Genomic DNA, 25,371 nt, shown 5'->3' on the forward strand with positions numbered 1-25,371 from the left:
CTTTATATATGCAAGTTCTCACGTTGTATTTACAACACCCCAAACTTGGAAACTGAAGACCCATGACATTACACTAAAAAAAGATCACACCACAATGTGTAAACAAAAACAATGAAAAAAATTAGTAGAATCAGTAATAAAAGTAAAAACTTGAAGAAATGCCTAACTGAAAGAATTATTGAACACAGACACTTTACAGACAAATTGTTTGTGGTGGTACTATCCATGCTCAGACAAGCTGTGCAGTGAAGATGAACTATGTCTTTTTTTAATTTTATAACCCACAGAAATGTGTAAAACCTGAACACATTGAGGTAATAATCATAACCAGCCACTGTATCTGAAAGACGAAAAATCCAAATTTAATTTTCCTCTGTAACACTCGCTTAGGTTTTACTGGGCATGGAGCTGCCAAACAAAGAGAAGTAAAATGAAGGTATTAAAGGGTCTATTTGCTTATCAATGAAAATCCTTCACTTCCATTAATGGAAAACAGAAACCTTGAATGGATTCCAGAATCAGCATGCCATTGATGTGTCAATACCTAAAGTGTGTTTTGTCATGTTTGTGATTATCTTTGATTTTCATCTTTTAAAGCAAAATTGGGAATGCAAGCTATATATTAACATTCATGTTTTAGGTTATCATTTTATGAAATATTCTGTTAAGAAGTCCTTAAAAAAACTCACAACAACTCAGTAGGCATCCTTTTAATGTGTTTTCATTTCCAACAACAGCATTTTTCTGTTCTTCATTATGGCCCAAACACTGCAGTGCTTAGCCCTACTGGGTCAAGTTATTTTCTCACTTGGGTTTTACTAGTGAATAACACCACTGACTCAGGGGGGATTATTCCACACTTGGACTTGTATCAGGGGAGAGCAGAACTTGACTTGTGGCAAGACAGCATGGTTTGCTTTCTAAAGCACATTACAAGGGTGTTTCTTCTCACCACAAGCCAACAAACACATGCATGTGGGCTTTCTTACCCCATCAGAGGAGAATGCTGCTGCACAGGCTATGCCTGGGAACTGGGGCCAAATTCTGCTCTGAGTTTTATTGGTTTAGAGGAAACATCTGTAGCTTTAAACCACAAATTTATGGACAGTTTTAACCTCGGCAAGTTTGAAACATGGAAGTAATGAATGTGATACTGTGGAAGGTAACAGACTATCACTTCTGTAATTATAAAAATCTCAAACTTCCGAAAGAAGAGCTTGAAATGCACCCCTTACAGATGGATGACTGACCTTCCAAGGAGCTCAGCTTTCTAAACGATTTCTAATCAATATTACTAATGAGCGAAATGTAATGTTCCCTCCTAAAACAGACCTAAAGCCAGCACATGACACATTTTTTCAGGAAGTTCTGCAAGGTCAAGCTAAGGGCATGGCTGGGACAACCAGTGATGGGCTCCTACCTGTAAAGCACACCGGACATTTGAAGGTGCCCCCCATGCCTTCAAAGCTGTGCTCTATCAGGTGGCACTGAAGTTTGGCAGGAGAGTCGAATGTCTGATTGCAGAGTTTGCATTCATGGTTCAATCCTTCATCTGCAGGAGAAATCAAAGGAAAAGTGAAATTCACCACAGCCCTTACAAAGAGAAAGTCCAACACAATCTGTGAACTAGAGCAGCTTTTTCTTTCCCTAAGCTCAGGAAAATGGATGCCCCTCAGCACCTACAACGGCTGAAGTGTTCTCTTAGCCAGAATGTTTCAGAATATACAGAACTTGACTGGGCATTAAGAACACAGATTTTTCCACTTGCACTTAGCACCAAACAGGACTGCAGAGCATTAGCCTTCAGTAGGAAATGATGACTATGACCTGAAACATCATTTCTTAGCAGAGACACCCAGTCACAACCAAGTACATTTGCAAAACAGCACGCGAGGAATTCAATGCTGATCACACATTATCCTGTCTACCACGGGTAAGAACTGTGAATGCAGTTTTTGGCACTCTGGCTGAGGTGGAGTTTCTTGTAACCAGAGTGAGAAGGGTGGGTAGTTTATACCCTCACATCACTCCTGCTCCACATTCCCAGTCCTGTGGGCATACATGAAACCTTTTGCAAGCTGCAGGATTTCAAAACTTCCTTTCTGACAATCCTGGATTTTTTTCCCTCTTTATTTGCATTTCTCCTCTGAACAGCCCAGAAAAGTCCCCATGTGCCTTCTGACGCAGCTTTCCCGTCCACGTCCTGTGGCTTTAAAACCCTTCCCGCTCCCTGCCGCTTGTTCCTCTGCTTCCTCCCATTGTCCTCCAAGGCCGGCTGGTGCCTGGCACCAGGTTCCCTTCCTGAGGGTGCTGCAGGATTCATCCACTCTGCCATGAGGGCAGTCAGCGGCTGTCCTACTTAGAAACAGTTGCTAGGTAAGAAGTGGCTTCCAGCCCTGCTGCAGAGGCCTCAATTCCCACAGCGCCGCTTAGAAAAGGTCCTTCTGTATGTCACTGGTGTGCTACACGAGTAGCATTGATCTCGCAGGTAAATACTCTATCTGATTATTAAAAAACAAGTGGGAATGAAGTGCTTGATGACTGGCACAGCTCCCTGCCATTTCTCAGTTGGGAAGGAGTGATTTAGGAGAGCGCCCTGCCCACGCTGAACACCTAAATGCCAGGCTGCCAGCCTCCCGCCGGACACAGCGCTGCCTGCAGCGATGATCAGTGACTGTGGTGACGGGCATTTGCAAAGGACGGCGAGAGCACGGCCCATGTTTTGCATCCCACACAACAACCCTTCCCACTAGTGTAAAGAGAACATGACGCAGTGCTCCTGCAGCTGAGTGGGGCCACATTCTGGCCCCAAATGGCCCTTAGTGACTTATCAGAATTGAAAAAAAATGTCAGTGTAGCCCCCAGCTTTCACTTCTCGGTAGTTCAAAAGCTAAATTTAGCCTTTGTGTAAGTCATGGCATCTTTTGCAAAAGGGGGGTAATTAGTGGGCTTTAGACAGTGTGAGCTAAGCCAAGTGGTGGTGGCCATTCTGCAGGTGGGACTACTGAAAATTACCATTGTGTGATTTCTATGAGGTGTCAGAGCTCTTCACAATAAGAAGGGACAGATGAAACCCAAAAAAGACAAAGGTTTACACAAAGTGACATCACTCCCATGCAGACACAGCAAACTGCAAACTTCCTTTTCTCGTCTACCAATCCTTCCTGAAAGCAGTGTTTAATGTTGCTGACTACCTCTACAAGCTGCAGAGCTTGAGGACTGTACAGACTGACAGACAATATTTCTGTTATATGCATATCCTTGCCATGGTCATTACTGAACAGACAGTTCTGGAGATGGTGCAAGTTCCCCACAAAGGGCAGTTACAACTTAGGAAACCTGCAGGGTGAAGTTTCTCCATCAAACTGTTTGTGCTGATACACACAGTCAAAGCAATTAGGACAAAGGGAGCTCCATCTCAGGATCTTCCACAAGTCAAGGTGAAGATAATCGATGACAATTCTCAAATCACAGAGTTACTGTTGGCAAAGTGTAAATGAACCATGCTAATCATTCTTGAGCATGGGAACACTGAACGGGGAGTTCTTCAAACATTCTAAGGAAGAAAGACTTCCAAAAAAGAAATATTTTTATATGAAGCTACAAAGACAGAGAAGGCTTTTTTTTGTCTTTTCATTACCTTAGTTGATGAAGGAAAAAGTAGGAAGAAAGCCGTGCACTCCTGATGCCTAAGCAAAACTGATTTTAATTACACAGAAATTGTACTTGTTCAACAAGAACTGAAACCCATTAAATGTGACCCTTATTGTATTTCACATAGTACTCAGATCCAAGGTGATCTCCTGGTCACAAACATCAAAACCACTTTGATTATTCTATGTTGCAAATATGATTTTCCTAAAGGCTTATAAACAGGGTTTGAAAAATCCCCTCACCCACTCGCCTGGGGCAGATAGGAAACTTCCCCAGGCAAGAGACACCAATTTGTGCAGAATCTAAGCTTTCTCTTAAAAATAAAATGTTTTTAGTCTCCAAGTTCTAAAGACTGTATTTAAAATAAGACTACATTTGTATAACTAACAGAAAAATATTTTTCCTAAGTCGTTAGCGAGTTATAAACCCCTCCCTTCACATATTTTTTCACCCATTTTGTGCACATCACCTGCCCTGTTATGTCCTTGGAATAGAGGGCAAGATTTCAGTCCTTGAATTCAAGAATGTGAGACCAGCATGATTTAAATTTAAGGAACACAGCTAAGGGTACAGTCTTGGCAGAAGAGTCAGGAGTGCTGGCTTCCATTCCACACTCCAGCACTGACATATTCTTATCACCTTGGGCATGACAGTGTGGCCTGTGTTTCTCAGACTACCCATCCTTAAAGAAGAGGTGCTAATTTTCAATTTCTACTTTAACTGGCTGACCTAATTAGTATCCCTTAAGACTTTTAATACAACCAAGACAGGAGCTGGAGAAGAGTCCAGGACTATCTACCATACTCAGAAGACCCAGAATCACTGCTATCTGCCTTTGAAAAGGTATAAGATTATATTTCTTGACACACAACTTGCCTGGATCACACAGCATTGTGGAAGAATGAGGGAACAAGGCTCTGTCTCTGTTCTCAGCTCTCCATAGACAATTTAAAAGCATGGCCAGTCTCTTCTCTCCCACTGGCATGGAAAAGACAGGGTGTGGCAAATCTTGAAAAGGTGCCAGATGTGGAAAGAAGATGCAAAAGGCTCTGTTTACACAGTGGCCTCTGTCTAGATCTCCACGTTTAGCAAACAATTTGATAGGGTGCTATGAAGTGCAAAATATGATATCATTAATAAATAAAGGGACAGTGAAATGTCACATTTTCAGTTTCCATTTGGGTTAAATCTGAAATGGAATGGAGTGTCAGATACAGTCCAAAGGGCTCTCCTTCCCTGCAGAACAGAGCTGCTGCTCTTTGCTCTTACTCAGGCAAAAAAAAAAAAAAAAAAAAAAAAAAAAAAAAAGTGCTGAGCAGCTTTAAAAAATTCAATCAAAATAATCTGCTCTTTGGAAAGGTGGCGGCTGACAGTAATTGGAAAATACTGTCTGACTCATTTATTAAAGTGAGATTCAGAGTCAATTGATTTAATAACCATTAGAATATTCTATTAAGGATATAATAGGTTGGCACAGCCTTATTTTTTATTAAGAGTTATAGGTAAGAAATAAGCAATGCTATGGAATTTTAGACAACTGCTGTATGGATAAGACTAAAAATATGGCTTGCAAAATAGTATAAAAGCTGCAAGTATCAGGAGGAGGAATAGGAAAGTACATTACAGTGCAAATGAGTTAGCTGAAGGATGAAAAAGAAATGAACCTTCAATATAAAGCCTGCACTTTTCCAAATCTAACAGAAAACTATGCACTGCATTCCCTGGTGTGGTACATCGTAAAACAAGTCAGCACGTCCTTCACATTATGGGCCCAACAACACCATGAGGAAGGCAAGAACAAAGTACCCACTGTACAGCACAGAACTGGTGCTTACTGTTGCCCTTACATGGCTGGGATATGAGCTTGGACATGATTAAGACCTTGCAAGATGGATGGGGATGGTTTACCCACTGCTGGCAGTCAAATGAGTTTGATGCATGCAGAATTTCTGCATAAGTAAATTACTTTCCATTTGCAATCTTTATTCAGATAGTGGGAAAATGTAAACATGAATCAATTCCAAATAAATGCATTTAATATTCATATAAATGTTTAATATTTACACAAATATTAAATGTTTCAATGCAGGCAGGTAGATTTTAATTGAGGTGCAGCCCATTACCTCAGCAACTAACTTGAAAACCAGCTATAAAACCAAATATAATCAGTCTTCATGCCGAGCATATTCTCATATTTGGGGATCCTCTGTCATTGTATTGGCTACTCATATACTGCAGAGTTACTGAGCAACTTGTACAGCAGGCAGGATGCTCCCACTTGCACCTCCCCTAGAGCCAGTGCTTTGGATGACCTGGCCCAATTTGTGTCACCAACTCAAGGCACAACTTGTTCATTTCATGGAAGGCCCTGACATTTCAATATACTCTTTAAACAAGTGGAACCCTTTAAGCAGCCTCTAGACTGTGTGTCCCATGTTTATGCTTCTTGCTCTTCAATAAAAACAAAACTAGAGCAGCTACAAGCAAATGTTCACTGGCTGACTTACATGCAGCTGTTAAGTCAGTAACCACTGGGGGCCCTCTTATATTGTCTGATCAACACCACAGCCATTACCAAGTACCAATTTGTAACAGTTTATAAGTAACTCTTTCTCTTATTTACCCTCGAGATTGTCCAGAAGGGTCCTTGTGCCTTCTACTCTGAATAAATCTATAGGCAAAGGTCCTAGGATGATGATGCCCTCCTGGCAAATCATCACGACGCTGGGCCCATGCTCAAAAGCATCTGCTAAGAAGTCGTGTAAACTCTGCCCTCCTCACAAAATGCAGGAATGAAATGGCTTGCAGGCCCTGTATTTTTTTTTTTAGGTCTAAAACATGCCCAGCTCCCACATTCAATGTGTTTTCTTTATAATTTTTTTTAGCAAGCAAGCCATGCCCCTTAATCAATTTCTCCTTCGCATTGCTTTCACTCTTGCGTGAGTTAATTTTGCAGCACACATTTATAAGCCAGAGATCTGAGGAGTAAGGAAGCAATGCCATGGATGACAGCTAACCCCTGGGCTGCAACATCTCACACAGAAAACTGGGGAAGGACAAAAAGCACCCTATAACACTATAATTTCCAGAGTGTACAGCCATTTATGCTTCCTAGTTTGTAAGTGCTGTGCTTGCCTGCATCTTTTTAATTCTGCTGGCCACACACCTACGCAACCATCAGCTTCCCTGTGCCATTTCAGACAACCTCATTCCTGCTCAATATTTGGTCTTAGGGTCCACTGTGGCAAGTATGTGCATGACATGTACCCTCACCTGCTAAAGAACACATAACAGCTTTCCAAGCCTGGAAGCTGAAGTGCAAGAGTGCCTGAAGTCTCCAGCACCACGTTCATAATTTCTCCCTGATTGCACTAATACTTCTGCCATTTTCAATTTCTCAAACATTATCACAACCCCTCAAATGAGGAACATTATCCACCAGAGTGTTATTTTTGGAAGCTGACATGGAAAGGATAGGAATATAGTGATAAAGGAGGAGACATAGTAAAGGCAAAGCATACAGCTGGAAGTTGCAGCAGGAAGAAGAATACAGCTGGAATTTACAGCCGTGAGAACAACTTGTTATAGAAAAACAGTTTTTGCTAAAGTCCTAACTAAGGATTCAATCCTGGTGGGACAGGATGGAGGACTGGATGGAAAGACAGAGGTACACCTGTGTTTTCCTGGACTGTCCAGAGAAAGTCACCACATATTAGGACACAGGAGGGCAGGAGAAGGAAATATCTTCCTTCCTCAGTCACGGTCTCGGCACAGTTATCCTGCACACCTTCCCTCTTGTGCCACCTACTACTGCTCATGTAGGTGCCTGCATGCTGGTCTGTGTTTACTCTTAATACCACTTTCAGTCAAAATCATGATGTTAGCTGAAGAAACTCAAAACATCAGGCTGCAACCCAAGCAGCGTCTTTCTTCTTGCTTTCTTTTCAGTTCAGAATGATTTTTAGGCAAGACTCTGCCCACTCCAGGGAAGGTGGTAGACAAGATCCTAGCAACAATCCTAAACTCTTGAGTCACCAACAATTGTAGCCTCTCAAGGGGAAGGTAGGGACCAGGATATGACACTGCCTGGAAAGATACTGGCCTTCAGCAGAAGGGAGAGGGTGGGACCTGCACTGTGCTGCTGAGGCCAGGCCATGCTGACTCCCAGCAGCATTGGGTAGGAAGCTTTATTCAACAAGCAGGAAATAAATCCTACAGCCTTCTGCAGTGTACAGCTAAAGCTACAGCAAAGGGTGCTGATTGATGGAGTGACAAAGAGCTGGGATCCACCTCCTCAATTAAAGCAAAAGTTCATCTCTCCAGGGACAGATTTTGAAATTAGATCTGCTTAAGGGAAAGCCAGTCTACTGCATCTTTCATTCCACTGTATTTTTTGTCTGAAGCAAGGGATGCATTTCACTTCACCAACTGTTCACTTTTTTGCTTGGTTGCACTCACTTCGGCTGCTTGTAAGTGAACTCCTCTTACCACATGTGCCTTGTATGTTCTGTTAAAGCCACAAATTGTCTGGCTTCAGTGAGGCTGGATGAAAATAAAAAAGGGCAACTGGCAGGGTCGATTTCTTAATAAGTGTCATGTATTCACCTCAAGTAAGAACAATTTGAATACAGCAAGTCCCCTTGCCATCAAACAACAGCATTTTCTGGGCAACTGGCTACCAGGAGAGAGTTCAGGAATTCAGCAGCAGGGTTACTCACCAACTGATGGGACATGCATAATTTGCTACTCCTTGCCTGTAACTGCACCAGAAAAAGGTATTAAAATTTGTTCAGAAAAAACGTCTGTGTTGCACCACATAGCTACACACATTACAAGGTTAGACTCCATCATTGCAATAAAATCCCATGTGATGGAGCTTATTTTGGAAACAATATTACCATGGGATATAAAAAGAAATTTAAACCAGTAGGAATAAGCTGAGTGGTATGAGTTATTTGTAGACAGATGATCCAGCTCAACATTTACCTTTTCAAATAGCACTTAGTGAGCACTGATTAAAAACTTGGTGACTGATCCTTCAAATGCTGGCATAACTAGCTCAGGAGAGCAGGCCTCCCATCTTTCTAGGCTCCTGTCTAGACTTTTTGTGGGACTAAATTCTGCCAAAGTATGTAAGATCAAGCCCTCCATCCTCTCACTACACAGTGAGATACAGATTATTATCTGAATTTTACAGATAAAGAAACCATACCCCAGAACTGCATCCCAAATAGAGAATGAAAACTCTCTTACTAAATTACAGTGGTGGAAGAATCAGACCCTGCTTAATCTGGCCACCATTATGAACGCAGTATTGGAATTAAGGTTGTAATTGAGTATTTCTCTGTTCTCTTCTGTGAACTAAGAGCCTATTTCCAGAAAAACTTTTCGACCAAATCTTCTCTAGTAAAGTCAAATTGCAATTTGATTGGCTCAGAGGTTGCCTGAGCTAAGTAGATATTAATGATTTAATCAAACTGTAGGGGGAAAAATAATAAAAGTATCACATTTGTATTCAGAAGAACTAAGCACAGTAAAAATATACATAAAAATGTTTTGCTTTTTAAACATTATTCATTCAATTTCAGTATTTTTGTTCACTGTGTAGACTACAGTTTTGTTTTCTTGTTCTTGCTTTCTGGTTGGAAAACCACCTTTCTCTGTTATTTCATGTTACATGCCTACTAGTAATGCCCACTCATCAGGGTCTTGTGGAACTCGTTGAAGTACAGGTATATCTACTTTTAAGTATTGTACAAAGAAAAGAGGAATTTTTAAGGTAGGGGAGGGTATTTCATGTTGCATAAACTAAATGCAAGCTGTTCTAAATTTAGTGGTACTGGGAAAACATCTCACATGGAGCCAATCAAAGTGTCAATATTAATTCTACGCTACAGTGGACCAGCAGTAGAAATTATGTTTCATACACAAGTCTCATCAGGTATTTCTTTTGTTCTGAGTATACAGAAAGGGTCAGAGTTGCCTTCCTTCTTTTGGCATGAAGCTATTAGACGTCTGGAAGATAAAGTCTCTAAATGCTAAAATGCTGTTTATCTAAACCTACAAAGAATTGCCTGCTTATTCTTAAAAGATAGGGAAGAAAAAAGAAAAATGAAAAAAAAAAAAGGGAGTAGGACAGGGTAGGGCTTTCCTGTTATATTGGATATTTGAATAAAGCTATATTGGATATTTGAATAAAGAGCATGAAGAAATAACAGTGCTTTTCATATATCCTAATATATCAGATACTATTGATATTTTGTTTTCCAAATCTTAATGCTATTATATGAGTCAAAGATTATTTGGCCTCTTTTTACATAGGTGAGGGACACTTTGGAATGAGCAGAAGTTGCTGGGATTTTGATTCAGCTCTTCAACTCACTTTGGGGTGTATCAACTTTCTGCTTTCTTTCCCCTTAACCTCCATTTCCTCACCCCCAACCCTCAGAAAAAACAGGGAGGAAGAAGAGGTTCAGGCTGTGAAGGCCCTCAGGTCTGTGCTGGTAACTGGGCATTTAATTAGATTCTTTTCACGTGAGCAAACTGCTTTGCCAGTTAGGGGAGATCTCCTTGTACAGCAATGTATTAAAATGATAAAGCTCAATTTAATATAAAGAATTATTTATATTGCTCATCTGATTTAGTTTGCTGGTTTTTTTAGGAAAGCATGAGAAAGCTCAGCTTTAATTTACGTTAACCTTTCCCTATGTCTCTCTTTGATTCTGCTATAAAGCAAGCAAGCAGCTTTCGGCCCACATATTTAAAAAGGACCAGACTTCATTCTAAACCTGTTCCACTCTCCTTCCCACTTGCTCTGGTGGTACTAAGACTTCACACTGAGCTGAACAAACAGCTTTTGGAATTTTTATATTAAAAGTTCTTCATTTGCAGATAAGAGAATAATGAGGGCCAATTAGTTATTCTTTCTCTATATGTTACATGTTTGGGGGTTGGCTTTATTTTCCCAAATTCTAAATGCCACTGTTAACAAATTTATTCCAACCCTTGATCAAACCTAATTCCTCACTGAAGCAAAGATACCATTTCCCCCATGCTAGCAATTGAGGAGTGGTGCTTAAGAACACAGCCCCTTCCTCCAGTGAACTCTGATGTAACAGAATGGCAAAATTCTGAACTTCAAACAATAAGGGAAAAAGAGGAGAAACATCAGAGTAGAAGAAAGAGAGAAGAATTGGCTAAAAAGAGAGGGATCAGACAGATAAGGATTGGCCGGGGAAGGAGAACAGATGTAGTAGTAACAATAAACAAAGAAGGAGGTAGACTGGAAAGGTGAATGGAGCAGAAGAAGTGGTGAGCAGAAGCAGGACAAGGGCATGAATCCTGTGTGAACAGGCACAGCAAAGTCTCAATTTAACCTTCATTCCAAGTTCACTGAAGAAATGCAGAGTAGCATACACTTCCGGGCAGAGCTTGAGTAATTTAGTGCAGCTCCTGTGGCAATAATGATAGATGTATTTTACATCCAGATGTTTCAAGCCAACAAAGTTACCACTATATCATTAATAACAATAAGCAATTAAAAAGAACAGCAGGTTACAAATATCAAGCATCAAACTACAGAAAAAATACAGGATCATTATGAGAAAAATAAAAGTATAGGCTGTCAGGTCAGTATATAGCCTCTCCAGATAAAAGTTACAGAGTTGGAGAAAAATGTGGCCTGACCTTAAATGACTATGAGGTGATTAACATCAGTGAGAAACCAAAAAACACTTGTAAAGCTCTGAGGAAATCTGAAATGTGATATGAAAAACATGCCTGTAACAGCAAGAGATAGGTGGCTGACAACTATAAGACATTAGCCTTTTACTAAGACATACTCTAATAAATAACTTACGAGACTACATTTGCTGGCTGAAGTATTCTCCAAAAGGGCCACTGAGTTTTCACTCTGTGTATCAGTTTATTTAAACAAGAACAGGTAAGAAAAAACAGAAGAACTCAGGGAGAAAGGGAGGAAGAGCCAGTTCAACCCTACATGTATGCTGTGTGTACATGCACAAGGGTTTCAGCAGTCACTGAAACCAAATTTATTTAAGCCATGTGCTGCAGAATGGGCAGAATGGGTTAAAAACCGTGAGATTTAACTGAGGGTATGGCTGGAAGTCTGCACTTTGGCAGTTTCCCCTCAGAGGGTTTCTGTGTAACGAGGAAAGTGAGTATTTCATTTTTTTTTTAAATGAAGACTGAGATTTTGATGCAGCACTGTCATTTCGGGGGCTCAGGTTGAAAAAGAAGTACTGAACATTGTGAGACTTGTGATCAAATTGTGAAACTGTGAAACCTAATTTACCCAAATGAAATGGGGGACACAAAATTAATTCAGATAAATGAGGATTTTGAATAAGCAAGGGACTATTTAGTGCTTTTAACACACATCCTGGGACATAACCTCATTACAGATCAGGAGTGTTGTGCTGTGAGTTTGTGTCAGAGTGGAAGTGTCACTGACACAACAAATAAAACCAAAAATATCCTACTCCCTGATCACTTATTTTGTGTTTGCATACACACGCTACACGAGCCTGAAGAATAATTAACACTGCTGAGAAGAAGCAGCAACAGTGGATGAGTCTCACTACAGCAGACCTCTCATCATAGCAGAAATACAAATGTACTAGTTATCGTAACTGTGTTATGTTAAGTAGACCTTTGCCCCACATTATTGTAAGTAAGAGGAGGGAAAAGGGAAAAGGAAGATGATATCAGCATTCTTGATGATATTTTATTTATCCGCACATACTGTTGACACAGATGAAGAATAAGAAGAAGAATGGAAGGAGAGACACAAAACACTTGCAGACACAGATTTTTTTTTTTAACATTTCATCAGGGACAAAAAGACTGCCAGTGAAGACAGCCATCCCTTTTACAGAGAAATCTCAGGAATTAACACCCACAAAAAAAAAAGAAAAAAAAAATTGAAGGTATTTCTACAGCTATCTTGTGGAGTTATGAAGATGCTGTGGACATTTTTGTTGTGGGCAAATTTTTAATTTCTTAACTTTATTAAACAATTTGACCAAGACCTGAGCAGGTCCATTTAAGTTATCATTTAAATATTGGATAACCTGATTTTGTAATAGAAGGCCAGCTCCACAGGATTTTGTTTCCATCTTTAACCTCTTAATGATATGAAGAAATAAAAGCATTTCTTAACAGAAGGGTACAAATGTGCATTTAACTTGCCTTGTCTTTTTTTTTTAAAACCTGGAGGGCCATAGTTTGGAAACCTTGATGCTGTTTAAAACAAAGCATCTTCATCAGAAACCTCACAGGCAGCAAGTTTCTCTACTTACTCGGCATGTTATGCTTACTTGTCAGTCTTTCTCCAAACAAAGTGGGGAAAACAAGCACACGAGATGCAAAGATGTAAAGCAGACAGAATATATCCCCCAGCCCCTTCAATTGCTTCCTTCACCTCACTCAAGAAGCAATTTTAAATGTATTAAACTTGGGAGGTGAGCAGAGGGATTTAACACTAGGCAGGATTTGAACAACAGAAAATAAGGTCAAGGAGGTATATTACCCCTCTAGTCATATTTGGAAAAACAGGGGCATTTTAGAAGTAAAAAACCATGGCAAGCTCACTTGCTGTGCCATGATCACTCTGACCAGCAAGAGCCCACTGTTAGATTTTGCAATGCATTTTGCTAGGTGAAGCATGCAGATTTTGATCCCATGACACTTTCAGAAACAAGCAACATATTTTGTTGATGTTCATTTCTGTTTGATTGCTGGACTTGATAAATGACATGGCAGCAGAGAAGAAGAAAAATTGCTGTGTTAAATCCCTGAAAATTATACAGCAGAGAAGGTGGGCAGCCTCTGTAGTTCAGCTGGGCACCAGAAGCCAAAGATCAGAACTGGAAATAACAGCTGACGAGGAATACCACAGAGCAGCAAGGAAACTGAGGTGGGGCAACTGAACTGAAAGCTGTATTTGCAAGCCATCTATCCACCCCCTTCTCTTTCCAACATTTTATCTATGTGACTGACACACCCTTTCTCTCCCCTCGCCCCCAAAAAGATTAAAAGACAACAAGCTGGCTATGAAGAGAAATAAAAACAACTTTAAAGTGAGCTATAGCAAACAGAAAATTGGCTGATATGCCAAAATATCAGCACTTCTCAGAAAATAAACCACTCTGAAGGTCTCAGTAAAAAGTGCCAATAGCAGGGAAAGTCCAAATTAAAGTTGTTGCTTTGCCCTTAATTCACTCTGTGAATTAAGATGTGCCTCATGTATAGTACATTATCTTTGAATGACACATTCTGTGCCCTCTGTGCCTGAATCAAAACTCCGTCACATCATGGTAAGTCAAATATACCTGCCAAACAACAGGTATCACCATTAATTCCATGGGAGGCCCTCGTGAAAGAACTGCAATGTTGCATGGCCACAGTTTCAATGATATCTCTTCCCAGCAGTGCAAAACAAATCAATGTTGGAAGAGAAGAGTTTGCCTACAGTCCTGAACATGTGTTTGCCTTTGTGTTAGAGAATCAGCAGACAGCTGGCTAACACTGCCAATAGCGCTGCAATGGTTTCAAGTGCGGGGGAAATACAACATGATGCAACTCTTAAAGAGTTCATGCAACAAGCAACAAATGTCCCTCCTTAGGTCATTTTACCTCTGATAAGAAGAGTGCACATGGAGGGTTGACTGATTTCAGGCAGGCAAACACCAATGGAGCACACAACTTTCTGTGTTGAATAAGCTGCATGTTTTGCAGTGTATTTTTTAAGATGCCACATGAATGATACACGCAAAGGCAGCTTGATTTCTCAAACCTGGTGACTGCCACTGGAAGCTGGGTGTCCATCTGCATTTACACACATTTCAAAAGGATAATCCACCTCTCTTCAGTGGCACTGCAGAAGCAACGCCCTTTTTGCCCCTCTGCTCCCTGCCCATGTGTGTCATTCCCCCAAGCCCCCTCACTGCTTTCACCCAAACATAAATAAAAAGAAAGATCTGCTTCATTACATTTGCTTGCATTAATTGATGTTTAAGAAAGTCTGTTAAAAATAAAACCCAGCAGTGACATTTTTCTTTGCTAAAGCACGATAGCAGCACATTACAAACATTACAAAAAGGTCCCCTGGTAGGATTGTGAAGTTCCACTCTGCCAGTAAAATGCGTCTACTGTATGTTCCTTGATTTTCTTTTTAAAATTTAATTTTATTTATTTATTTTTTAATGCGGGATAGGTCACAAATGCAGATAAAACTCCCCATCTCAGCAGTGGGGTTGCAATACTGAGTGAGAGAACTTGGATGGACACAGTGTATTTTTAGCATTTGTTTTACCCCAGTCAAATAAGTGATCCTGTTTACTGGTGGCAATGACGCTCACAGCTATTCAATCCCAGCTTGACATTTTCCCTATGGCTGCACCTCTCTTGCTTTTGCATGACTTGGGTGGTTCTGAAGGATGCAATACTTCGTGCCCAGAGGTCCTTTTGACATTTTAGAACAATGCATTCATCAGGCTGCTGGTCTCCTGAGGTACAACCGGAGCAGCAGAAAAACTGAGGAACCATAGAACCCAGCCCACTCACCCATTCTCCAAGAAATCTCTCCTTATGCCAGCTGACTTACTGGTTTCTGGGGAAACAGTCTCAAGCCAAGTAAAAGACTGCACTGCCTTCAGGGAAGGTGAGCACAGATGCTAAATTAGGCCTGGCAGGGTTGCAAAAGTGGGGAGAAATAGAAACAAAGGGGTCAATTGTTTTCATGTCTCTGGTGTTGCCTACCAGGGTAAATATAGCTTCTCTTCTCTTGCCTCTCTCTGTACTCAGGGCTTTGTAAATGTCCTGAGCATCTGCAGAACCAGGCCCCTAATCCTGCTGCTTGCATAAGCTTTGCCAAATCCTTAATGTCCAGTCACTCGAATCTTCTCAAAAATGTATTTTTCTAGACCATCTGAAGATGTCTGAGAGCAAAGGAGATGTGGGCAAGTAAGTGATTCTTTGGCTGCAACCTGTCTGAGTTTGAAGAAATGAGAACAGCAGGATATACTGTCACCTGGCCTTTTTACCCATTCCCTACAGCTCACACTACATTCCAGGCGGGTGGCCCTAGCCCAGAGAACCTCTCTGTGTGAGGACAAGCAGCCAGAAAAGAATGTGACTGGGAATACTGAATAAGGCACACATATTTGTGCCCTTTTTTCTGAAACAAATAGTCACTCCAGGCAAGCATGGCAGAACTTAGATGTTGAAGAGGACACAGAGCTGGACAAGGCAGAGCTGTGCAGGGGTCCTGACAGCATTTCTTCAAAGCACAAGAGCCCTGTGACAAAAGATAATGGGACATTGGCTGTGACTCCAGAAATAGGTGTTCAAAGCTGTGAGCTTTAGAGGAGCACAGAGGTAGGGATAAAGGAATCTCAACAAGGGAGCATAAGCAGGGTTAGATAGAAATCTTTGGAAATGATCACAGGATGCTTGTACTTGATAAAGGGGTAAAAGTAACACAAATAAATGTAAGTAAACCACATTAAATCAGTATCCAAAACCAGCTTGGTGTCTGCAGTTGTCTAGTCTGAGGAAAAACAGCATGGTTAAAGTGAAATATAACTTGGCTTCTAATAAGAGTACTGGCTGTAGAGGTGGAAAGAAATGGAGAGATCTTTGAGATGATGAGAAGGAAAAAGCAGTGGGATTTAGAGACGGGAATGGGTGGATTAATGGAGCAAAAAGGAGCCAAAAATAACAGTGGAGGAATATTGAGAGAGAACATTACTGACAGGTGTCTGCTAGTTATAATTATATATCTCTTCTAATGCTGGTGTTATATTAGACTCTATCTTAACACAGATATTATTTCTGTCTTTGAAGTTCCTAATCAAAAGAGAAGAAGAAATACTTTCTCTCTTTTACAGGACTTAGCAAAATCAAGCAGTGAATGAAGTACGCTGCAGAGAAAGAAGCTGTAAGAACAGCAATACGGAGACATGTGTATTAATAAAATATACATGCATATACATTTCAAATTGCATATAGAAATGATGCTTGAACTGCTACTTAAGCAGGGTTACTCCTGAAACCATAGCCAGAGCAAGTCTCTAATATCAACTTGAATGAGGAGGAGTAGGCATTTTTCCCCTGATCCAAGCCTAATGGGGCTGCACAGGAGAAGAAAAGGTGATTTTATGTGAAGCTGGTGAATACTTTTTTTTGTAGGAGACTGCAGTCAACTTGATTGTTGTGTTTTACCAGCAAAATAGCTGCAGCTGCAACCAGCTAGCTACATTTAGGTACTTAGTAATGTGTTAACAGGTAGCTATGCACACAAAAATGAAATCCAGTCAAGGCAAGATGAACTTTGATCCTCAACCTGTCTTTTGCAAAGCAGCACCAAGGGACTATGTTTTTTTCTTAGCAGCTTTCACACTGATACTATCACAACAATTAGTGCTTTTGAGACATGCTGGTGGGATTGACAGCTGGCTGATGACACAGCACAGCCTGGAGACTGCCGTTAGATCATCAATATTGACAGGTTATCCGCTCGCTCCTCACTACTGAAAAGTTATTCTGTGTTTTGGCAATTGCAAGTTACTTTTTTTTTTTTTAATGAAAATAAAATTTTGTTTTATTCGCACCTAAACCGACAACACAACTGCCCCCAAAATGTGTTTCACAAGGGGCAATCCCAATGTTTTACTGCCATCATTACAGACACCCTACAAATATTTTTAAGGCAGATTTTCTCATCACCATATGGGAAAAAAAATGCTGGAAGAGAATTTTCATTAATCCTTTTAACGGCTGTGTAAGCTGTGGAAGAGGAGGTGTGTGCATACATACACACATATGTGTATTTGTCTCCATGTCAAATTTACAAATCTAAATTAAGTTGCAGGGAACTATGGTAAAGACCAGTAACTATAGTACAGGGGGAGCGTCCCAGCTGAACAGAAGGAGAAGATGAACACAAGTTACCCAGGATTAAAATCAAGCAAACCATTCTGCATGCACTGGAAAGCAAGAAATAGTTGTTTTCCCCAGATTTGTGTTTCCCAGTTGATTGACTGTGTCCAAGAATGTATATGCATGGTCTCTCCCAGGCCCTATTTCTCCATTCTCTTCTACAGAATCTGTAACATTTAGGAAGGGCTGAATCTCAGCACATAATTTTTCCTGTCTGGGAACATTGTACAGATTATTGTCTTCCACTCAACTGCATTCTCACAAAGTCTAGAAGTACAGCTGTCTTAGAGCCCTCTCTCCTTCTGTGACATGAACAAACAGGGAAGACTGACACTCGGACAGACGTGTACTGTGGCCATGTGACTGCTGCATAACATAATATCCTGAAGAAACAGGGCTTCATACATACTCTGAACTTTCTGGCTTTATTAGTAATATAAACTACAGCATTCTAAATATATATCATTCAGTTACAGATCACTTTGGGTTAGGTGTGGGGAAGAAAAAACCTCTGCTGTTCCAGGTGTCCCAAGGACTGTTCCTCTATTGCCACCTGCTACAAGTCCCAGCCAGTGCTGAGCAGCCTGGCTGATCCCAGGTGACCCCAGCACACCTCCCCATGCATCACTTCACAGTACAGGGGAAAAAAAAAACAGAGCATGTTTTTCACAGGCAGCCTGGCTGACATCCTTTGAACTCACCTGCTGTAAGACTTGGGACATGAACTCACTGTTAGCAGGCCAGCATGCAGTGATTTACCAAGCAAGACAGGTGTTATTTCCTTTGCAAAGTGAGCACTCGGAGTGCCTTTGCAAGCGTTTGGGGCAGGGGCTGCTCTTTGCACATCTTTGTACTATCACTGAGTGTTATTGTGGTGCTGGTCCTGGACTCCACACTAAACTTCAGTAAATTCCCTGAATGCTGGTCTGGTTTTCCCTACCAGTACAATAAAGGAAGCCAAACCAAGGGCTTCTTCCTGTATGCTCCACAATGCCTCATGGTAACACTGAGCTCCCAATGGATACCCAGCATCTCACACATGGCTCTGACACCCTGCTGAATGAAGCCCTCCCAGCAGACTTCCAATTGACCCTCTTGCTTTCCAGGACCTCAGAACAGGTGATAGAAGAGCCATCAAAACACTAAAAAGACAAAAGCCTAAAGCAACAAAATGCTAAATCGAAACAGGCCATGGGCACTGGCCTCTGCTATCAGTTATGGATATGAAGCACTGTTTCATGATAATGCCTTGAGTAAAATCCCTTCAGTAGAATGAGACACTTCTTTCTGTGGGGAGTAGGCAGGGAGCTAGAGAAAGGCTAATGACTTTCAAAAGTATTAAAAAAAAAGTCTCTATCTATCTATCTATCTATCTATATGGATAAAGAAAAGTCTAATGCTTTCTAATTTGAAGAAAACATCTCATGGAAGACACTAGACAGTAGCTAGGGGCCTCTGACTGACGGCTCTTGGGTCTTCTCTGTACCTTTGATCTGCATTATGAAATGTTAATGTCCACCACGTCAGGACTTGTTACCTAAATATACCCTTTCTCTAACTGCTCAGTCCTGCATGTCACAACTTCCATTCATATTATCCATTTATATTTAAATGCTGACTTGGAGCTTATACCCAGAAGCACTGACATTTTTTAACAGGAGCAGCTAAACTAGGGTAAACTGCTAAATATAATTTATTGATGATAAAGAGCTTGGTTCAGATTAAATTCCAGCAATTTAATAATGAACACATTCACATCCTGCATCCGGAATATGTATATGCATGTGTTTTCCCCTCCTCATTTAACTGGGAGAAGGGGGTCTCGGAATCTGTGATTTCCTGTTGATTAGATGTGAAGCAACCACAAGCACATATTTTTGATATCTCTATTAACAGACTGTTCATGTCTAACTGCAAAACTTGGTTGCACTTCTCTCAACATCTTTGCCCAAGACAGACCAGTAAACACAATTCCTCTCTCTATAATTAGCCTTTTCTCCAAGGGCCCTGAAGTAAGTCTGCATGCCGTAGATTTAATATCCAGTGCTATATCCATATGTGCTGCCCTTGCCTGGTCCCAGAGCATATAAACTCCCCTATTAGCAGCCTTGACTGCTTAATTATGCAGATTTTTTTTGTACCCGCCTGCCTGTAAAATTACTGTGTCTAACCTTTTTTTTCTCCCTCCTCTTTGCACCATGCTGGCCATTCTAATGAAATCGGCATAGGGGAAAGGGCCTGATTTGCAGTTATGGAGGCTGGATCGTACTGGCAATCTGTCCTTAGTGGGAGTTACAAAAGAAGTCAAATGCCTTCATCTGGTTCTCCCCTCTCATCCCCAAGGTGATTGAGTTCACTTCCTGATGCTTCCCAAGTTTTCCTCGGGCTGTCCAATCAGCGCATCCACCAGGGAGCCCAGCCTAGCTTGCAACAGTCTCCGTATCTAGTTACAGCCCCACCAGGGACAGTCAACTATCCACCCCCAAGCCTTCAGATGAAAACCTTTTCTAACAAGGCCGCCCAGCGCCAATGAAATAACACACATCTGCATATCCACTGGGTCCCATGTTTCTTGTGCTCATGGATTATGTATCTTGCAGCCTCTAATAAAGAAATGCAGTTCTTTGTTTAATGTTTATCTTGTGCTTGTTAAGCAAATGCTAATGTTGTATCAGAATGCTTTAGTGCTATTTGGGTTTTTGGTGATTTACTACAAGACAATCTGCTGTGAAGTAAATTTAGAGGGGAGGGGGAAGGAAAAAAAAAACCAGCATTCTGGCTTAGAGGGAGTGAGAGAGAGAGTGGTTTGACAGAGAAGGAGCAAGAGGCAGAGGGAAAGACAGAGAGCGCAACAGCTCCCAGTATGACTTCCCTAACCCCCGGCTGACATGCCCAGTTCATCACTAGCCGGTCCGATACCTGGAGGTACAGAATCAACCCACTATGATTTCCAAAAGGGATGAGATGATAACTTCCCCTTCAGTGATAAGGTAAACAGTGTCCTGAAGGGTAAACAAAAAATAAAAAAGCGCCTTTTGTTGTCTGCCTTTGTGCCCTGATGGTTAGCACTGTGCTGTGTTATTCACAGACCACAGGGAAGCCCTAGATTTAATTGTTCATGCCTGGCTCTGCTAGAAATAGGCAAAAGAGAATATGAGGTATTCAGAACCCCCTTCTTCAAATTATTTTTTCTTCCCTCCCCCCTTAGGGAGGGGAAGAGAGGAGATCTGGAAGCTGATGAACAAATTAATGTCCTCTATTTACCCTTTGGCAAGACAGAATATAGACATCCACAGTGCTAAGTGCTCCTGTTAGTCTCCACTCAATTCCTTCAACAATGTTTTGAAAGAAGATGTAAGTTCTGGAGTTCTGTTTATTTTTCTTCTACAAATGAATAAAATGCCGATCTCCAAAAGGAGGAGTTGAGTGCTAACTAGAAATGCAGCTGCCCACATACCCCCCCTTTCATGCCACAATATACTTTTCAGCAACCAGACTTTGTCACAAAATCAGTTGATTTTAAAGTCTGCATGAAATAAGGTTGCACAAGGTCCCCTTGATTCTGGGTCAAACCAGAATTACAGCTTAAAACAATTTTGTGGATGAACAATGCTATACCTTCAACATGAAGGAAGCCCAAAAGACACTGGTGGATTTCAGTATCGAGATATCTTCTGGAATCACAAAGCTATTGTGCAGTAAGGCAGTAAACTACTGTTTATTCCTGTTGCAGACACATGCATTCTGAGCACATGAATATCCCATATATTGCAACGCTCCTATTCTCTGAGCATACCTTGTACCCTGCTGTCCAAGAGTGTGACAGTGTGACAGTACGTGAATGCATCAAAATGCTACAGCCACAGATATACACAATTACTAATTGCAAACACTCAACATTTTTAAACCTTACATTGTTTATTCTGAAAGGAAACTGGCACTAGAGTAAGCTGGTCCTCAGTTTTCTGGACTGAGAACAATGGACACTGAAAGTCTTCAATACCAAAAATGAAAAGTATGAGGAAATGGTGAGGAGAAATTATGTGAGGTTTTCTGCCTTGTCCCCTTTTTATGTGCCTTGATTTTCTTTTCAGATAGTAAAAGGGACTCCATTTTTTGAACCCGTTCAAACCTCTATGTTAGCTGCTGAAACTGCTGATAAAATGTGCCTCTTCATACATACCAGTTGGATATTTTGGTGCTATTTATTTAGAAGGAGCTGAATTCTCGTTTTGAACCAAAAATCTACTATCATCAAGTAGATTCACCTAAGATCATATTTGTTCTATTAAGTAGAAGAATCTGTCTCCTATTAGCTAGCTCAGCCCTCTAAGCAGCTTAAGAACACAAGCAACCTGTGTTTTTCTGCCACTGCCTTCTCCTTTCCCTGCTTTCCTTCATCAAAATGGAGTAAATTTTCATCTAAGTGGTATATTTAATTTTTTTGTACTTGGGGTATTACTATACAAAGCCACTGTAAGCTCCACACACTCTGCTAATGCGCCATTTATTACTAGATACAATTCAAGGTCTTGACTGTAATCTTTTAAAGCCCCTAATGACCTAGGGTTGGGATGCATTTGAGACTTTCTCTCCACGTAGAGTCCACCAAGAAAATTGAGCTCAATAGGAACAGCAAACCTGACAGTGTTCCCATTTAAATCCTTTAGAGCAAGGGAGCTTCTCCATAAGCTAACTGTAGAATCCGTATCTGACCTGCTGACTTCAGCCAACTCTACACAACAGCATCATCACCATGAACTGGCTGCATGGAAACCCTGTCAGAGACTTCATTTCTCTCCTGCAGTCTCCATCAAAGCTACCTTTGGTAATCACTACAGCTGAGAACACCACTCAGCATAAATTAAGAAAAAGGCTCAAGGACACAATGAGTCTGTGGTGTAGGTATGCTTGGCCTTAAATACTGGAAATCTTCAGCCTCCAGCCTGTGCTTGATAAAGAATGGCCATGATAAATAGGAGGCTTGACCTAGTGACTAGGATTTGTGTACAGGTCACCTTACTGCAATGGTAAAGTTGTCTTCCCCTAACCAGTCTGTGTTTTTCCAGTTTCCACACCAACAGATTCTTATTAGACATCACTAATGCTCGTGCCCCTGATAGCCTGTAGTTCCCCTTGTATAGCTAGCCATGCTTTTCTTCTGTGTGGTATGATAGCAGCTGGTATAGAGTGGGAGATGTGAGATGTTCCTTTGTTAAATGCCAACAATCCCTGTCTTTTTTTTTTTTTTAAGCATCTGAGAGTTGTACAGATATTTTCAAGAAGCATTTAAAAAGCATCTCTTAATACTCGAAACTGACTGCTATGGATCTAAGCAGGAAAACTGCACAGGTATCAAACCATAGTAGTGATGAAGCTATATCCTAAATACCCCTAAGTACCTGCTTGTCTATTTTGTCTTGACAGATCATATCATAGAATCATTGAAAATAGAGTTGGAAGGGACCTTAAAAGGTCACTTAGAGCATCCCCCTGCCTTAAGGCAGGATCAGCTATGCTGTACAATTCAGATGACCTCAAACTAATGAAGCAGAAAGGATGATGGCTAAAATGCCAGTGGATTAAGACCAGTTCTGAATGTATTGATTACAAGGAAAAGAGCATTTGAAATCTGCTGGAACTGTGCAAGAGTCAAAGAAAACAGGTGCTTAACAAGCTGGTTAATCCAGGTTGTTTGCTTCAGGTGATGGAGTCAAGTGTTTCAGACTGTGAAGAATTATTTTCAGGATCTAGTCAGATCCAGACAGGTTTCTTGTGGCTGTGCAAGCTCTAAAGGAGATATAGGGGTGTTTGATAACTACCTGTCAGAGTCAATTTGCAAGAGTCACCATGAGGTCTTGAGTAATAGTCTCTAAGAATAATGAGTCTTTTCTGCTTGAATTTCAGCCTGTGATGTTTCCCGAATTTCTGGAAGTGACATGACACACACAATAAAGCCTAAGAGTCAAATCCAAGTGTCTCCTACATAAAGAACAGCTGCTCTGTCAATGTAAGATACCAATGACCTAAATATGACAGAGGAGAGGGAGTTTGGGCCCAAAAGTTGCTACCTTGACATTTACCTTCAATTCTGGGACACTGTTGAAGGAGGATTGATGGGGTGATTCCCCACCACTCCCGACCCGATAGGTCACAAATACCTTCCCTGCAAGATTCTGCTCTGTCATCAGTGTTGTCAAGGTGCAAAGGGAGAACCAGGAGACATGTAAGAAAAGCAACATGAATCACAGCATATTCAGGTACCAGGGCAGACAGACCTGTAAACCTCCATCGCTTCTGATTTGAACTAGGAAAAGTATTTTACCTAAGCATCTCACAGGTACTGATGAACACGGCAGAGAAACCAGGCTAAAGCTCCACCCAAATAAACTGCATTTTAAGTAACAAGAAAAAAATGTGTGGAAGTACATTGGCAAATGATTATTAAGGCTTACCTTCTAAACCCATTTATTTGGAGAAAAATTGTCTGTATTACCTATTCAGGTAATAGTGACTACTAAGAGCTCCTTTTATCACTTTTGCTTAGCAGGAAGATTGTATTTTCACAAGCATATGAGCTGATAGAGATGCTATCTGCCTTTGCCCCTGGAGGTAGGATATTTGTACCTATGGGGCTTTCATTGCAGGCCCATGCAGTAACTGCAGGTACTGTAGACTATAATCCTTGAAGAACTACAGTGTCTAACTACTAATTTCTAGGTAAAATTCATCATGTTGGTTTTAAGATTCAAAGCCCTAGCTGGTTTGAACTGAGAGATGGTATTTTTCTTCATAGAAAAGGTGGCAACTCTGGTCAGAAATGCTCGGCTCACCAGCACTATTCTGGCACAACCAGGTGGATACTAATGCCAGGAGGTTTTGTTCAGGGATTTGTAGATTTAGACCTTGTTATCCAAAAGAGTTCAACAAGACTGGAATCTGGTTGTTTTTGGAAATGGCCTCCTGCGAGAAGCCGGTTGGCAATAAGAGGGGTTCATGTGGAAGGTCTGTAGGACAAGACTCTGACTGGGTAATGTTCTGGAACTGGGAAAGGTTTATGTGGTTTTGTTAAATATTTAGTAAACTCTATTCTACTTTTGTGCCATGAAACATGAGAGCAGCACAAAATCACAAAATCAGTTAATTAAAATTGAAATAAAATCTCAAACTTCAGAATGGCAGAGCACCTTCACAGAAAGAAATCCTCCCTTACCCACCGCTCTCACATTTACAGCACTGAGGAATCAGCAGATTGCATGACAAGATTCTCCTTGATGGTTTCTGAAGTGACAGAGATAGTCTGTAGGGTGGGCTAAAGTGAATTGTGCAATGTAAAGGAGAAAACACAATTATTGACCGAGCACCTCAAACCCTCAAGTACATGATACCAGAACTCAACGATGCCATGTAAAAGCTGTTTAATTGATGGTGTTGGAACCCCTTTGGTCATGCTGACAGCTTCAGAAATGATGACACAGTATGTATCAGCAACGTTTGTATGAGTGTCAATGTCTCTGTGCATGTATTTATGAACGTATCTTCTCTGCTGTCCCAGTTCTTAGCAGATCCTTGGAGTACCTGAAAGGGATGGGTGGTCTGTGGAGTGTGCCAAAGTGTGGTAGGAGGTACAATATTGTTAGGAGGTGATATTGGGTGGCCCATCACGGGTGTTCCAAAAGGAGAAACAAGAACAGCTGCAAACCCTATGCCACAATGCTGGAAGCAGAATTTTCTGACGGAACATTACAGCGAATG

General features: G+C 41.0%; 1 protein-coding gene across 1 annotated transcript in view; it reads right to left on the reverse strand.

Moving 5' to 3' along the window:
• ZNF521 (zinc finger protein 521) overlaps positions 1-25,371 on the reverse strand; it is a 211,956-nt gene that overhangs the window by 27,621 nt on the left and 158,964 nt on the right. The window contains exon 6 of the mRNA XM_082285413.1: positions 1,421-1,552. Coding sequence (XP_082141539.1) covers positions 1,421-1,552 — 132 coding nt within the window. The remainder of the gene's footprint in view (positions 1-1,420; positions 1,553-25,371) is intronic.

This window comes from Coloeus monedula (genome assembly GCF_965178545.1).
Source record: "Coloeus monedula genome assembly, chromosome: 1".
Taxonomy (NCBI): domain Eukaryota; kingdom Metazoa; phylum Chordata; class Aves; order Passeriformes; family Corvidae; genus Coloeus; species Coloeus monedula.